The sequence below is a fragment of the Enhydra lutris genome, unplaced genomic scaffold, assembly GCF_002288905.1.
Source record: "Enhydra lutris kenyoni isolate GAN:26980312 unplaced genomic scaffold, ASM228890v2 scaffoldscaffold7, whole genome shotgun sequence".
In the NCBI taxonomy this organism is placed as follows: Eukaryota; Metazoa; Chordata; class Mammalia; order Carnivora; family Mustelidae; genus Enhydra; species Enhydra lutris.
The window spans coordinates 20,801,245-20,819,376 of record NW_019154091.1 but is presented as its reverse complement, the minus strand read 5'-3'; the positions used below and the strand labels follow the sequence as shown (position 1 = coordinate 20,819,376).

The window sequence follows — 18,132 nt, the reverse complement described above, 5'->3', positions numbered from 1 at the left end:
GGTAGAAGGCCTGTCTTATCACTTTGTAATGGGTATATCCAACAGCCTACTTTAACAATTTCTATTTTGTATAGATCAGGGGAAAATGTCTAGCTTAAGTAATGACTGGCATTCAGTCTAAATTTCCAAAATGATTTGTCCACCTGGGTTTTAGCCCCTACCTTTGTTAATATTCTGGAATTGGCAACCAGCTCACATAACTCATACTGGTCTGGTGGCTGCCAACTATCAATGAGACATATAAAATTGTGAATGATATAGCACACTGTAAAGAAGCCCCCCCTATTTTTTAAACAATGCAGCTGAAATTATTGCATTCCTAATCCCTATACTGGGATTAGTATTAGTTCTACTGGTAATATAAATTCACTTCCATTTTGCTTTTAGACTAGTAGTAGACTTAGTTACATGAAACATTTGAAAAGTTCAATGCAAGAAGGATTCCCACATACCCCAAAATACTGTTTTCTGTCTTATCACTCTTTTATGCACCCCAGGTGAAGGATAACTAAAATATTTTCATCACAAAACACATTTTAATGCATTTATCTATATGACCATGTAATAAACAAGATTTACATACCATGCAGAATTTTTTTTTTTAATTTTATTTTTTATAAACATATATTTTTATCCCCAGGGGTACAGGTCTGTGAATCGCCAGGTTTACATACTTCACAGCACTCACCATAGCACATACCCTCCCCAGTGTCCATAATCCCACCCCCCCAACCCCCCTCCCCCCATCAACCCTCAGTCTGTTTTGTGAGATTAAGAGTCACTTATGGTTTGTCTCCCTCCCAATTCCATCAGAATTTTTTATTCATTGAAAAATTTATCTTATTTTTTTAAAAAAAATTTTTATCTATATTTATCTATATTTTTATCTATATTTTTACAGAAACTACTTGTTCACTTCTAAGAATAAACCACATACACTTAAGGAAAATACATGGAACGTCTGACTAATGCAATAAATGCAGCAGGGTATAAAACAGCCACGATCATGAGAACACTGCTCAATACTCATGCAAGTCTACTCTTCTGACATTTTACCTTCTCTTCCAGAGCAGCCATTCTTTCCTTTAAATGCAGCTGTAAGCGTTCATTGGATTCAGTCAGAAGTCTGTCCACAGTGTCAGATAATCTTTTGTTGTGCTCCTCATTCATTTTCTCTCTTTGCCTAGCCTTACATTCAAGAAAAAATAAGTAAACTGGACATGAAAATCATCTACAAAGGTATTTTATATTTTTCTAGCTTTAAAATTGATCTTATTTTATGTCTGATGTGATTAAACTGGCAGAAACTTTTCTTTCCTTTTAAGTGCAGAGAGCGTATTCATAAGATTTTAAATAGAACCCATCATCAAGAAAGACATTCATTTCTTACATGCCCATAAACTGATTGAGGGGAGTGGTTCTTAAAATACATACTCTTTGGAGTTCTTGATTTTTCTCTTCAAGCTGACCTTCTAGATGTCTCATACGTTCTTCAATGTTTCCATGTCTCTCTTCAGCCTGTTGAGAAATATGAAAAATGTACCTGACATGTAAGATTTGATTAACACCTTTCTTCTAAATAAATTGAAATAAAATGTAAAGCAAGCTACTACCAACCGCAAATGTAATTTTCAAAAAATAAACTTTCTTTAAACAGGCAGCTGAACAGCATTGCTTGAAATGTGTCAGCTACAAAGGCCTGTTACATCCAAGCACCAGCAAAACATTGGACTTATTTATGAGCAATGAAATCAGCCAAATGTAACATGCAGACTGTGCATGGTTTGAACACAAACCTGCCATTGTCCAATCTTAAGCTCCGGAAGCACTGAACTGCACAGATGGTTGATTATCAATAAATAAAAGTAACATAATTTTTATAAATGAAAAGAAAAACTTAGATGGATTCTATTTAGCAATAGAAAGTAAAGTCCAGTAGGACTACCTTCCTACGTATGGAGATCATTTCTTGTAGTTTAGCTTCCATAACATATTGATAATCATCAGATGAGGTAGAAGAGGTTGGATCAGACTAACAAGTCAAGGAAAAGGAGAGGGACAAAATTGAAAAATCAGAACTAAAGACACTGACACTGAACAGAACATAGCACAGAATGCTTAAAAGAAAAATGTGACAGCAAATTTAATACTTTAATAGAATTTTATATGAAAAGAACTACACTGATATCTGGTGAACACGATGCAGTCAATGGTTATAAATGAAAAACAATGATATGCCCAAATCAAAAGCTACCAACCTAAGGTATGGAAGGTTAGTGATGGCTGGCAATGAAAGACTATTACAGAACAAAATAAAGCAACTCTGAAAGAGTCATGTACAAATTGGAATTATGGGAAACCAAACACTAGAATATGTCTCTGACAGATTGTTAAAAGTTTTGGATTTTGGTTTGTTTATCATATTACTTAAGAATAATGGAGACAATGTATCTGAATGTTGAGGTGTATGCTATGGCAATGACCCAGGTGAAATAAATTTGGAAAATTTATTACAAATCTAACACTGTAGAAATCAAGAAAAAGCTAAGCCAGGGGATTCATTATTGTGGGTATTCTCCAGTTCAAGCAGAATTGAGTTTCCTCAGCAACGGTGACAAGCTTACAAAATGACTTCAGGTCTCTGAACACACAGTATGACTCTAGGTCTAGAACCTTAGCACCTGTTCTCAGATATAGTCTTAATTGGAGACTTTAAATAAAGTGATTAAAAGTCCTCAAATTATCAGGATGACAAGACACTGTGAGGACAGGAGAATTTATTTACGAACTCTCCTGAATGATACTAGGAACCACTCCAAAACTGTTTCTGGGTGGATTTGTTGCTATGGAAACAAAATAGTGCCCTAAAGTGAGCAGGCAGCATGGTGCCTGTGTGAGCTAATATTTGCCCCGTGCCAGGGTTAGTTACATGTCTTGGAGGTGACTCTCAGGTTACCACAGACACAGAGTGTTAACACATGTGACACTGCTGATAGCTGAATTGTATTAGTATGTTATGCACAGATTACATGTGAAGTTAAAACAACATTTTAATCATAATTACAACTCAAGTAATTGTAACATCAAAATTATCCTATGTCAGATCTAGAAGATTGAACTCCAGAGCATATTCTATTACATTTTATAAGTTTATTCTAAAACAGTGAAACTTACTTTATGCAAATATAGGACTATATATAAATGTGTCATGCAGTACCTGAAAAGAAATAGCAGCCTATTCATGTACTGGCTCATACGCATATGTACTATTTTATATTTTATGCAACAAATTCCAACTAATCTACAAAATAAACATTTAACATTTAACTGGTGTACTAACACAAATTACAACTCAACATTTACATTTTGTAAGATTTTCCTTTTGATATTCTTGTTTCACAAATGGGAAAATAATGAAGAAATAACAAATAACCAATTTCTCTCCCCAAATTTCCAAGCGAAAGAAACAGAGAAAGCTACCATAGTTCCCAAATATCACAAAATGGTTTTCTAATATCACTTAAAACCTAGAATTCAAATAAGAATACAATAAATGGGGCAAAATGTTGTTGAAATTAAATAATCTAAATTCATTAAGGTATCTGTAATCTTTCAAAAGTACATTTTAACAGGCAATTGGTGGTATAAAAATTAATCAGGTGACTGATTCAAGGTAGTCAAAGCATGAACATTTCAATTTCCAAAACTGTCTCTTCCAATTTCCAACTTAACTACTGAAAACATACCAAATACTGTGAAAATTCACTTCAGAGTTTGAACACGATTTCTGTCAAGTTTAAATTACTTTGTTATTGTTGATATTTTTATTGGTACTAAAAATGAATGAAATACCTTATGGAATTCAAGATGAATTATGTCCTTGCTGAGGGAAAATGCATTTTAATTAAAGAAGTAAACATCATAAATAAAAAAAACTGGGAGCCCAAAGTCTTTATTGGTTAATTTTGTGTGTATTTGTCAAAGCCAAATTATAACCTTTATCCATAGCCATTAATCCATACTTCTGACTTTCTAAGCCTTAAATGAGCTTTACCTAACTATCTATACACACATAGACACACACATATACAAAAGATCATCTTATCAACCAAGGAATAAATTCAGACAACATTTCTATACAAAAACTGGTATCAATTTTCAACTACTATTGATTTATGTTCATTTTAGCTTTGTGAAGACTGCAGTTTAAGTAAGTCATGTAAATACAAGAACAATCTGCTATTTTCTGTACTCCTTGATCAGATATAGAGCTTATCTTGATTTCACTCTTAAATGTGATACAGGAAATTTTCAAATGAGCTAAAGTTTTAGAGGAAATTATATATAGATATGGTTTTGAGAAAAACATGTGTATATTTAAAAATGGAGAAGAAATAAAAGTTAAAGAGAGGAGGACCAAAGAGGAAAAAAAAAAAAAGAATAGGTAGCAAACAATAAAAGCAGAAAAAAAATTTATAGGCAAAATAAAATGTCTGAAACATTATTTAGAATGTCATTCATAATATAGGAGAGGAAAGCTTAGCTTTAAGCTAAGCAGAGATCTTTTTACTTTAGTGTCAAAAAATTATTAAGTAGAAAAAATTATGATGATCAACACTAGTGATATATTGAAAATGAACTGATAATGAAAAAAGAAATAAGTAAAGCAGGTTCTAGAGACAGTCCCTAAAGATCTGTAAAGTCAGAAGAAAAAGTGCAAGATCATTATAGCCAAAAAACTTGGGAAAACAAATGAAAGAGTCCCTTCAAATGTTATAAAAATGTTATGAGCAGAGGGAGTGTTTTGAGGATAAAACCTCATCACTGACAAATGTGTATGAAATATGTCAATAATCTAGAAACTCTGTAGTTGAAATAATGGTGTTTATATAGAGTCAGCCTAAGAGAAAGTGGTAAAAGAGAGCAGAACCAACCCTAGTATTTTTAATACTTCCTAAGAAGGATAAAATGCTACTGAAAAAAGGAGAAAATCTAAAGGATTCAGATGAAGTGAAATTTTGGCAACATATTATTAGGTAGAAGTAAACTGAGGAAATTATTTCGAGTACATGAATGAATATATGTATAATAATAAATAAATAAATAACCCCAGAGAAAAATGAAGGGCAAAAAAGATAAGGCACATATTTCAAGTTATCTTTTTTAATATTTTAAATTAAGGATTCTCAGGAATGTATAATTTGAAGACTCATAAGTCAAGTATTATGATTCAAAGTATGTTTCATCCTCAGTCCACCAGAGGTTAATTTGCAGCAGTTATCTGGTGAATTTTAAATTGTTACTCTGAAAGAGATTCCAGATATTCTTATATCTTACTCTGGATAATACTGATGATTATTTTACACTAAAATTTTACAAAAACTGCTTTTATTATTAGCCACTTGCCAAGCCTCTGAAAATAGTTCAGTAACTCGTTATATAAGTTCATCTTCCTCAAATGAAAAGCCTCAGGGTGTGTGTGTGTGTGTGTGTGTGTGTGTGTGTGTGTGTGTGTATTCATACTTGAGTAATTTAAAATGTGCTTTCAAAAAAAATAGACTACTACTAGTATATTTGCACATTTCCATATAATTTAGAGACTATTTCCCAAATTAAACGATAAATTTATCTTCAACTTAGAAATCACACATTTCTCAAATTGCCAGAAGGGTTTATGGTATGTCTATGACTATATAAGGATCCAGATTGTAACATTACCCTAATCATACTAATGTTTTATTCAGCTAGTAATTCCAATACTCTGTAGACAACCAACTATTCCAATACTTTCTACCCTACTCTACTTTGCAAATGTTTGCCTTTTCACTACATGATTAATTACCCTATTTTAACCAACAGGCATCCGTCGACTGTTCCAGGAAAGTAAATGTGTGTGCCTGCTTTTATATTGCTGCATCAATTGTTTTGGATAATCCCTAATGCCAGAGTTTGTAATTTGCAGTTTGCATATCTATCTTACCCATTTATTACAGTGGCATGGAAAACTTAGCACATAGCAAAGATTGCATAAATATCTAAAATGTGTGTACATTTTAGGAGCACCTGGGTGGCTCAGTTGGTTAAGCATCCAACTCTTGGTTTTGGCTCAGGTCATGATCTCGTGGTCCTGAGATCAAGCCCCATGTCAGGGTCTGTCCTAAACTGAACATGGAGCCTGCTTAGGATTCTCTTTCTTTTCCCTCTGCCCCTCATCCCTGCTTTCTCTATCTCAAATAAATAAATAATTCTAATATGTGTGTATATTTTTGAACTGATATTGAAAGTCAAACACGCTTTTAGTGAGCAAATCAAAACTTTCATTGTAGCGACATAGACATACACTCTGAAACAATGTCCATCTCCATTTGACTGTGAAAGTTTAGGATAGTCATTTTAACATTATAATCTTGCAAAATTCTAAAATATGCAGAAAACTGTAGACTCTAACAGCCATACCATGGCAGATAATTTTGAACACCACTCATATTATTACTGAATTTAATTGGTTCAGAAGAAACTATATTAAAATAGCCTTTACTGACTTCAGAATTTAGATTTCTACAAATCTAACTTCCAATTTCTAACAAATTTTTTCATACTATAGTCAGAATGCAATAAACTGCTTATGATATTTCCTACATTTTTAATACCAATTTATGTTAAGTCTATTAAATAATCATGGCCTATCTATATACATATTAAATATCATCATTACTTGTTATATTTGGTGATTATTCTAATTTACAAATATTATCATGGAAAATCAACTACAAGGATGTGATATTTTATATTTACTACTGTTTAAATAGGCAGTGGTATCATCACATTCATATGTAAATCATTCATGGCATCGTAAATAAGATATATAATATGATAAATTAATCTAACCAATAAACCCAATATGGTAGATTAAATTAACTTGAATTTCATAAAACCTAAAGAAAATCTATAGATTCCATTTGGCTTACCAGTACTCTAAGACTCTAAGAACTAAGTACTAGTACTCTATGACTAAGTCTAGTTCTCTAAGAACATCTAGGTTGACTAAATGACTTATTGCAGTACCTTTGTCAGGGCTGCAATTCTCTGAGCCAGCTCAGCCTCTACTTCAGGTAAGGTCTCAGCTTTTCTCATAGTCTGCTGCAACTTTTGCTCAGCCAGCTCAAGACGCTCTTGTAATTGTCTGTTCTTCTCTTCCATCTGAAATAGGGATGGGAAAAGAGATACTTACAGAGAAACTGTGATGGTAACAAATCCCAGCCACCAGGGGCTTTGGGTTTCAGCCATTATTCGCAACTTAAAATCATCCACTACTACCACACCTGCTGTGCAAAGAGATGACTCTATTCGTACTTTCATATATTGCTTAATCACATTCCTCAATAAAATTCAGCACTTTAAAAAACAGAAAAGCTCTTACCAATGGCAGCAAAAAGAAAAAAAGTTACTAGTGAGTATAAACTTGGACAGATGGATTATAACTTAATACTAAGACTTCAGATATACCATGATAGCATAATACTGAAAATTATAGTATTAACCGGTGTGAGAGAGGGAATGCAGCACAGTGGTTAAGTGTCCAGTCTGTAGAGATAGGTTTGACAAAACTTTTTTCTCTAAAATACTAGAAAATAAGTATTTTAGGCTTTGTGTATTATTTAGTCTCTGTTTCAACTACTTAAATCTAGTAAATTAAGATTTGTAGCACAAAAACAGTCGTAGATTGGTGAAATAAATGAGTATGGCTGCTTCAACAAAACCTTATTTGTAAAACAGAGCCATAGTTTTGGTACATGGGCCATCATTTGTCCACTCCTGCTCTAGAGTCAAATAGACTTAGACCTCTGTAATAACTCCGGCAATTACCAAATGTGTGACCTTGGAAAAGTTTTCATGTCTCTGAACTTTAGTGCTTCAGTATAATTGTGCTTACTTCACAGGTGATGGTTATGTTTAAGTGAGATAATACATGTTAACTGTTTAGCATTTTCTGGCTCATGTCTAGATCCAAAGTAAATATTAATCATTATTTTTATTATTATTAAGACAAATATATAAATTACATGCTGAAAATTACATCTGTCTAGTCAGTTCTATTCTAAGTGTTAGAGAATGGTTGATTGCCAAAAAATACCTTATTTTATTTACTCCATGTTTTGTGAGAATGATTAGAACACACATGGACCAGAACAAAACCAAGGTAGAGATACTCAACCTGCCGTAGGATGGCTTCTTTATTTGCTAACTCATTTTCTAGTTTATCATTCATGTCATGTATGGAGGTAGATTCTCTCTGAGCACTGAGGTAACGCTTCTCAAGGGTTGTGATTCTTTCTTCCATATCTTCCTTCTGTGCCATGGCCTACAATTAAAATAAGAAATTAATTAAAATCAGATTTTCAGAGGGTTTAGTGTATTGCCTTATTTAAATAAAATAGTAAGATTTAAAAGCTATTGTTTTCCTGAAGTAATATTCATTCCTTCCTTTGCAAGGAAGGTATGCAAGACTTCATGTGAATTTTCCCAATTTATCTGTCAGAATCCTTACATCCTGGGTTAACGAAAAGTTTCCTTCTCTGAGAATGCAGTGGAGTACAAGAAACCACCTACCGTGGAACTGACATTCTTAGAAAAGCAGTGACAGGTAAATTAGCTCATTATACAGTAGAGGTAAGTATTATTATGGGTAGAGTTATAAGCCATAAAGGTGAAATGGTGGCTACTGTTCCACACTGCAAAGCAATCTTCAGCTAAGGATAACCAATATCATTAGTTTATCTTATCTTCAGATATAAATAAGAGTAACTCAATGGTTAAAAAAAGAGGTCCAAAAAAAAAGTAAATTTGAATCATATTTGCAAATGAATCAACCAATTGACTTTGAACCTTAACTGTTTTCCTTGCATATATATTCTAATTAAAAAAAGAATTTAAAGAACTCAGTGAACACAAAACTCTAGGGAAAAATCAACTACCAATGCAAATGGAGAAAATTTTGGCATTAATGATATTCTAAACAATAATTTTTAAACTATCTAATTCATAGATAATATGGATAAAATTTTATCTTCCTAACAGCTTATATGAAAATTTATTAGTAGGGAGATAACCTTTTTATTTTTTATTTTTTAAATTTAATTTTTCAGTGTTCCAAGATACATTGTTTATGCACCACACCCAGTGCTCCATGCAATATGCACCCTCCTTAATACCCACCACCAGGCTCAGCTATTCCCCCACCCTCCTCCCCTCCAGATAACCTACTTTTTAAAAAAGATATTAAGAAGGGTCAGCTGAAGAAGTGAGCCTCATGGAAAAACTGAGAGCTTTTCCCCAAAGGTCAGGAACATGACAGGGATGCCCACTCTCATCACTTTTGTTCAACATAGTACTGGAAGTCCTAGCCTCAGCAATCAGACAACAAAAAGAAATAAAAAGCTTACAAATTGGCAAAGAAGTCAAACTCTCACTCTTCACAGGTGACATGATACTTTATATGGAAAACCCAAAAGACCACCTCAAAATTGCCAGAACTCATATGGGAATTCAGCAATGTGGCAGGATATAAAATCAATGCAGAGAAATTAGTGGCATTTCTATACACTAAAAATGAGACAGAAGAAAGAGAAATTAAGGAATTGATCCCATTTACAGTTGCAACAAAAAACATAAGATACCTAGGAATAAACCTAACCAAAGAGATAAATGATATGTACTCTAAAAACTACAGAATGCTTATGAAAGAAATTGAGGAAGATGCAAAAAACATTTTATGCTCATGAATTGAAAGAATAAATGTCGTTAAAATGTCTACACTACCCAGAGGAATCTATACATTCAATGCAATCCTTATCAAAATACCATCAATATTTTTCACAGAGGTGGAACAAATAATCCTAAAATGTGTATGGAACTAGAAAAGACCCTGAATAGCCAGAGGAATGTTGAAAAAGAAAGCCAAAGCTGGTGGCCTCACAATTCCAGACTTCAAGCTCTATTACAAAGCTGTAATCATCAAGAAAGTCTGGTACTGGCTCAAAAACAGACCAATAGATCAAAGGACAGAATAGAGAGCCCAGAAATGGACCCTCAACTCTATGGTCAACTAATCTTTGACAAGTAGGAAAGAATATCCAATGGAAAAAAGATAGTCTCTTCAACAAATGGTGTTGGGAACACTGGACAGCCACATGCAGAAGAATGAAACTGGACCATTTTCTTATACCATACACAAAGATAAACTCAAAATAGATGAGATTAATGGGCGCCTGGGTGGCTCAGTGGGTTAAAGCCTCTGCCTTCAGCTCAGGTCATGATCCCAAGGTTCTGGGATTGAGCCCCACATTGGGCTCTCTGCTCAGCAGGGAGCCTGCTTTCTCCTCTCTCTCTCTCTGCCTGACTCCCTGCCTACTTGTGATCTCTGTCTGTCAAATTAATAAATAAAATCTTGGAAAAAAAAATAGATGAGATTAAGACCTAAATATAAGACAGGAACCCATCAAAATCCTAGAGGAGAACACAAGCAACAATGTCTTTGATTTCGGCCACAGCAAACTCTTGCTAGACACGTCTCCAAAGGCAAGGGAAACAAAAGCAAAAATGAACTATTGGGTTTTCATTCAGATGAAAAGCTTTTGCACAGCAAAGGAAACAATTAACAAACCTAAAAGGCAACCTACAGAAATGGAGAAGATATTCACAAATGACATATCAGATAAAGGGCTAGTATCCAAAATCTATAAAGAACTTATCAAACTTAACATCCAAGCAACAAAAAATCCAGTTACAAAATGGGAAGAAGACACAAACAGACATTTCTCCAAAGAAGACATACAAATGGCTAACACATGAAAAAATTTCCGACATCACTCGGCATCAGGGAAATACAATCAAAACCACAATGAGGTAAGACCTCACACCTGTCATAGCGGATAAAATTAACAAGTCAACAAACAATAAATGTTGGTGAGGATGTGGAGAAAGGGGAATTCTCCTCCTACACTGTTGGTGGGAATGCAAACTGTTACAGCCACTCTGGATAACAGTATGAAGGCTCCTCAAGAAGCTAAAAGTAGAGTACTATGGACCAGTGATTGGACTACTAGGTATTTATCCCCAAAGATACAAATGTAGTGATCTGAAGGAGCACCTGTACCCCAATGTTTATAGCAGCAATGTCCACAATAGACAAACTATGGAAAGAGCTCAGATGCCCATCGACAGATGAATGGATAAAGAAGATGTGGTATATATGTACAATGGGATATTATTCCCAGAAAGGTTGAAATCTTATCATTTACACTGAAGTGGATGGAACTGGAGGATATTATGCTGAGTGAAATAAGTCAATCAGAGAAAGACAATTACCATATAGTTTCATGCATTTGAGGAATATAAGCAGAATCTGGAGGAAGGGGGGGCGGGAAATGGAATGGGAAGAAATCAGAGAGGGAGACAAACCATGAGAGACTCTTTTAACTATGGGAAAGAAACTGAAGCTTGTTGGAGGGGAGGTGGGTAGGGAGATGAGATAACTGGGTAATGGGCATTAAGGAGGGCACGTGACTGATGAGTACTCGTTGTTTATATGCAAATGAGGAATTACTGAATTCTACATCTGAAACTAATGATGTTCTATATGTTGGCTAACTGAATTTAAATTAAAAAAAAAAAGGTGAACTTCATGGGCTCATTGTGGTTTCCTGATAATTTGAGGAGCTTCTTTGCATAAGGAGCCTAAAATTGATGTGATCATGGTGGCTTCCATGTATTACTACCCAAATTTCTTTCATCAGTCTTCCTAGTCAGTTCTTTTGGTCCTCTCCTTTGGGACCCAGCACCTCCTGCCACATGCACAGAGCAGATAAATTTTCTTTCATTTTTCCAGAAGAAACAGAAGCCCGTAAATGGATATCCTTCAATGTCTCGGTCTTCCCTCACCATCAACTGGAAAGAACCACAAGCACAAATCGTTAACTTCTAGCTTTCAGTTTAGAACAGGTGTTCCACACTCTCTCAAAGTTTAATTGTTATTTGTGCTCTAGGTTTTTTTTTTTTTTTTAAGATTTTATTTATTTATTTGACATACAGAGATCACAAGTAGGCAGAGAGGCAGGCAGAGAGAGAGAGGAAGGGAAGCAGGCGCCCTGCTGAGCAGAGAGCCCGATGCGGGGCTCGATCCCAGGACCCTGGGATCATGACCTGAGCCGAAGGCAGCGGCCCTAACCCACTGAGCCACCCAGATGCCCCTGTGCTCTAGGTTTTATAGATTTTATAGATTTTTTTTCTGCTTTCAGGATCTTGATCACTTTTTGTCTTAGATTTTCAAAATGATAGTAGAAGTAAATCCTACAACTGTAGCAGAAGCAATGAGGCAGGCTTATAGATAAGCTTGTACAGGCCGAGGTGGATGGCAGAAGAAAAAGGAATGATTCAAAGAAAATAAGAAAAAGAATGATAAATTATCTGCTTGACCACTGACCATAACTGAATTGAAATTATGGAATTTACTAATCTGGTAGAGTGGGTGGGAAGATACAAGCCATAGTTTTAAAAAACTTGATCATATTAATATATCAAGTACTTAATAAAATCCTAGAAAAACAAAAAGCTTCACAACAATAGGAAATGGTATCGTAGGAAACCACCACTTGGATTACTTGTGAGAACTATTTACATAGCCATAATAATAGTGATACTAAATGTGATTTTGAGGTAATTGTAGTGGAAGGATGGGGGGAAGAGAAAGGAAGGGAGAGAATAAAAGAGCTAAAATCCTCATTTAATAGCAAGGCATAGATTAAATAAGAGAAAACAGCACTAAACAGTAATAGCTAAAGGACTGCAGTTAAGAATCTCAGGCAGGTAAGATGGGAAGTCGGCAGGCGCTCTGTATGTACGTTTTTGTGTGTTTGTGTGTATATGTTTAGATTCGTACCCTCTTAAATTATTATTTGACATTGAAAAGTTGTGTATACATAAAAATTAAAAGCAATTAAGAACAATATTTCTGCCATGAAACCCATCATGCCTGCCTGCCCTGCCTACCCACAAATCAGATTTTCTTCTTGGAATCATCCTTGAAATCTTCACCCTAACTCCCCACTTAATAGCCTAACCTGTATCTTGCTATTGGTCTTTCTCCTGCTTCCACATTCTCTCACTTGCTGACCAAGAATATTAAATGCCAGGCTGATCATACTGCTTCTTGGCTTAAATACCTTTATATGTTCACCCCACCCCACCCCACCCCACCCCACCCCCAACCCCATCCCCCCATCTTCAGTGAAAATCTGAGCTATAAAGCTTGGAAAACAAATGGCTTCATGACCTGACACTTCTATTTCTAGGTACTGGAAAGAGCAGCATACCCCCCACAGCCCTAAAAAAATTCAGGTCCACTTAGGATCTGTGAATGTGACCTTATTTGTAAATAGGATTTTACAGGTGTAATCAAGTTAAGATGGTATTACATAAGATTAGGGTAGACCATAAATTCAATGACTGTTATTCTTATAAAGAGAGGCAGATTTGAAGACACACAGACATAAAGAGGAAAAAATGCAAAGTTAAGAGAGAAGCTGACTAGAGTTACACTGCTATCAGCCAAGAACACAAGGATTGCCAGCAACCACCAGAGACTAGAAGAGGCAAAGAAGGATTCTTCACTAGAGTCTTTAGAGGGCATATGGTTCTGCTGACACCTTGACTTCAGACTTGGAGCTTCCAGAACTGTGAAAGAATAAATTACTGTTGTTTTGAGCCACCCAATTTGTGATAATTTGTTACAGGAGTCCTAAGAAACTAATACACACTGTGACTTCATTTCCACCTGGAATGCATTTTTATTACCTTCTTCTGTGTCCCACTGACCTTCAAGATCCAACTAAAGATTACTTGGTTATTATATTAATATTAAAGATCAGATGTCTGAAATTCAATTAATCCAACAATTTGGCAAAAATTACCCAGACTAATTTTTTCAACATTATCTACACATCTCTAGATTTTAGCTAACACAAACAAAAGCTACTATTTGAAAAGCTTTTATTTTAAATTTTGACTTCTTAAATTCTATAATATTTTTTTAGCTCACTGAGTATAGAGTTTATCATCTTAGAGGATTCTTTCAGAGTACTGTATTCTGTTAATTCCATTTTCACAAAGAATTCTGGGAACATTATGTCGATTTTGTGGCCCAAAAAGAAAATTCTGAATCTATCCTACATATATAAACTTCTAACTAAATAACAATAGCAATAAATTCAGTTAAAGACATATACAGGTTTCCTGAGAACGTGAGCACTAGAGTAGCACATACTAGCTCCAAATCCGTTTTTGCTATTCATTAACTCAGTTACCATGAAAATATGTTGATTATCTTTTCCATAATTCACCTTTTTTCTTTCTTTTTTTCTTTTGGTTTGTTTGCTTCTTTGTTTTGTTTTCTGTTTTTGTATGGGATATTAATCCTTACCCCATAACATTGTTGTGATACTACATTTTAAGTGCCTTGTGTGACCTTATGAATAATACACACTCCATAAATAATAGCTGCTTTTTTATTATTAATTACTACTATGCCTCTAATTAGCTGATCTGACTCTATAGCATACATTGCATGCAGAAGTCATTGTACAGACTTTGCTACTGCATTTTTGATTCAGTGATTCATGTGGGAGATTCAATTTTTAACTGCAAGCTGTGTTGCCAAAAATAAATTCTGAATTTACAAGTCAGAGAAATATCTTTTCCCTGCATGTCACTTGGAAATTCTAAAAAAGGAAGCTTTTTCTAGTCTCTAAAAACTGCTGCCTAAAAGGAGAAAAACAGTGTAAAGATTCAATTATCTCTTGACCTGAAGTTTGTGTACAAAATGGATTTTACTGTATCAAATAAATATAGCTCTATAGTAATGTAGATCCATGTTTCAGACAATAGAAAAGACAAAATTGATATGTATTTAATCACTAAGGAATTTTTAAAGAACTCTTAACAGGAAGTTGGAAAGATAAGCTGGTTTAATTCACAAAACAATATATCATTTAAATACATCACAGAAAATTCTAATTCTTTGCATATCTATATATTTAATAAAATATTATTATCCAATACCCAATTAGTAGCTATCTTGTTTAAAAAGTGGAGAGCGAGGGGTGCCTGGGTGGCTCCGTTGGCTAAGCACCTGCTTTTGACTCAGGTGGGGAGCCTCCTCTCTCACTCTCTGTAGCTCCCTCTGCTTGTGCTCTCTCTCTCTCTCTCTGTTAAATAAATAAAATCTTAAATAAAAAGAGTGGAGAGCTAAGTGCTATAAGATTATCCACATTTTCTAATAATGTGAACTATACTTAGCTTTAATCCAGATCCTTACTCTTATAGGTCACATTCAATTTAAGGAGTAAATATGACAAAACTTCAAACAAAAGTAAATTTTAAATAGATTTATTTCTTGACAAAGAATAATGTCAAAAATATATTCTAAAGCCATTAATGAAATATATTTACATAATTCATTTTAGATATATTAGGCTGTCCTCACATGTAAAGAAAAGGCACTCAGTTTTTAATTATATTGCCCACTTTTCCTATTTCCTATTTTCCTTAATTAATTCAACAAATATGCATTGCTTATACAATACATACATACTGTGTTAGCAACACTATAGGGATAGCCAAGAAGAATCACTTTTTTATTCGCCTACTAAAAAAGCTGCAATCTAGTAGACCTTGTGTGTCCATCACCCAAGAGTACATTATCAGTCAGGAAAATAAAAGCAGAGGCTGGAGTTTTGAGTATAAGTGATACCTTTTTAAAGTACATGATTTTCACATATTACTTATTGGAAAGAAAGAGCAAAAAGATTGATTATTTGGGGGCAGTTATAGTGTAGCTGCATTTTTTATGCTAGTGTTATCACTAATAATTGATTCTATTTTGTTCATTTTGGAAGCTGCTCAGTGGAAGAAGCAAGTTTTGAAGCTGGGCTAATTCTGTGTCTTCCCGATGTTGGGGGGTTGGAAGGAGTGGGGTGCTGGGGAAGGCAGTGCATATGCCTTTGACAAGTCACTTTACCTCACTTGAGAAAAATGGAGATAATGACAATTACCTTCTGGATAGGAGCAATGTAAGAGATTAGAGAAATTAAATGTAATACACCGATAATGTTTTCATGGTTGATCCTTAAGAAATTCCTAGCAGCAAACTAGGGCCTTGTGGCCTGTGACCTGAACCTTTTTGGAAATATTCTATCTGGCCTTGACAGTGTCCTTAACACACACACACACACACACACACACACACACACACACACACACTACACATGATATATCTAGAAAGGCAGACAGAGTATAGGTTCCTTGTCTAGGTCTCATTAACTCTACCACTTCCTATGTTGCATGTTTCCTGCCCAATATGTCATATATTTATACTGCTGGCCTGACTCTTGAAACATTTGTTTGCGACCACCCTTAAGAAGTGAATGATGAAGGATATTCTTTCCTCATGAATATCTTCCAAAATATAGCTATATAAAAATTTTAGAGCTGATAAGACTCATTGTATTTTAAAAGAATTCCATGTGAAAGCCGAACACCTTACCAACTAGAAATGTTCCTCATAAAAGAGCACCGGCATCATATGATTGATATTTTCCATCTGACTTAGTTCTTTGTTACCTACATCCAAAGACTATTAGAACTAAGGGGTTATTTTTACATAAACAATAAGAAAGGGGAACTGGAGATACGGGGCTCTACCGGTGACACTGGATTAGATAAACATGAAGAGAGAAGGTAGGAGAGGAGTGCTAGAGGGAAGGAAAACAGCTAAATCTCTGGGACCAAGACAAAGAAGAAACCAGAAAGAGCAAGAGCTCAAGAAATAGCCTTGATGCTTTACTAACCAGAAATCTTAGTGTTTCCAGACAGGGATATAGAAGAGTGGCAAACCTTCAGCTATTTTATAAATTCTCTAACTTTGACTTGTGGGAGGGAATAAAAATGAGAGACGTATCTTTCGATGATCAACTCATATAAAGGTATAGAGAGCACAGTATCATCATTTGTGTGGCAGTAGAACAGTTCTGCCACTTCCCAATCACCTATCTTTTTCTAAGACAGTAGACATTGTTTTAGTGCACAGTCTACTCTCATCTGTGCCATTTGATATTTATATCAAACACCTGTAAATATCCATTCTCTCAACAAAGAGTTTTTGAATGCCTATTATATACCCAGTAGTTGTGTATGTGATTAAAATAGAGCAGCAAACAAAACAAAACAAAACAAAACAAATCCCAGCCCTTATGAATCTTTATGTACAGTAAAAAGGGAGGTATATGACAAACAAGTAAATCAGTAAAGTACATATTATGTCAGATGGCAGTAAGGGCTGTGAGATAAAACAAAGAAAATGAAAGAAGAGGGCGAGTGTATATGTGCAAATAACAATGTTAGGGAACACTTCACTGAGAAGAAAACATTTGAACAAAGGAAGAAGGAAAAGAAAATGCAACAGTATAGATATGGCTACTTTAAGAGGCCATCTTGACTGAACAGAATGGGCTAAAATGAAAGAGTAGGAGATAATTTCAAAGAGGTCAGGAACGTGGTAGTGGAGATCATACATGGCTTGTAAGCCACTGCAAGGACTTTGGTTTTGTTGTAAGTAGGGTACATGGTCACTGAAGCAGGAAATTAACTTGCGCTGACTTACAGTGTAACAGGTCACTCAGGCTGCCATGTTGAGTAGACTGAAGTGGGTCAAAAGCAGAAGGAGGACCAGTCACAAGAATATTGTAATAATCCAGTGAGAGATGATGGTTGTGTGGAATAAGGAAGAGCCATGAAGACTGTGAGAAGAGGTCACATTACTGATATATGTTGAAGCTGGAAATAATGGTTTTATGGCTGAATCAAATGCAGTGTTAGCGAAACAGAGGTACCAAGGACAGCTCCAAGGCTTTTGTTCCAGATAATGATAATGGCCTTAGGGACACCTGGGAAGTGTAAGACTACAACTCTGGTTTAACGATAATAGCCTTAGGGACATCTGGGAAGTTTAAGACTACAAGAAAGTCTGGTTTCTTTGGGGTGGGAGGATAACAGGAAAATAGTCTTGAATATGTTAATTTT

The 18,132-nt window shown here is 34.9% G+C and overlaps 1 protein-coding gene across 4 annotated transcripts in view; it reads right to left on the bottom strand.

The window, feature by feature from the left end:
* Positions 1-18,132, bottom strand: part of LOC111142065 (PTPRF interacting protein alpha 2) — a 492,908-nt gene that overhangs the window by 101,201 nt on the left and 373,575 nt on the right. For all 4 annotated transcript variants that reach the window (XM_022495008.1, XM_022495009.1, XM_022495010.1 and 1 more), the window contains 4 exons: positions 8,216-8,362; positions 7,066-7,200; positions 1,435-1,518; positions 1,057-1,188 (listed from right to left, as the gene is read on the bottom strand). In XM_022495008.1, coding sequence (XP_022350716.1) covers positions 1,057-1,188; positions 1,435-1,518; positions 7,066-7,200; positions 8,216-8,362 — 498 coding nt within the window. The remainder of the gene's footprint in view (positions 1-1,056; positions 1,189-1,434; positions 1,519-7,065; positions 7,201-8,215; positions 8,363-18,132) is intronic.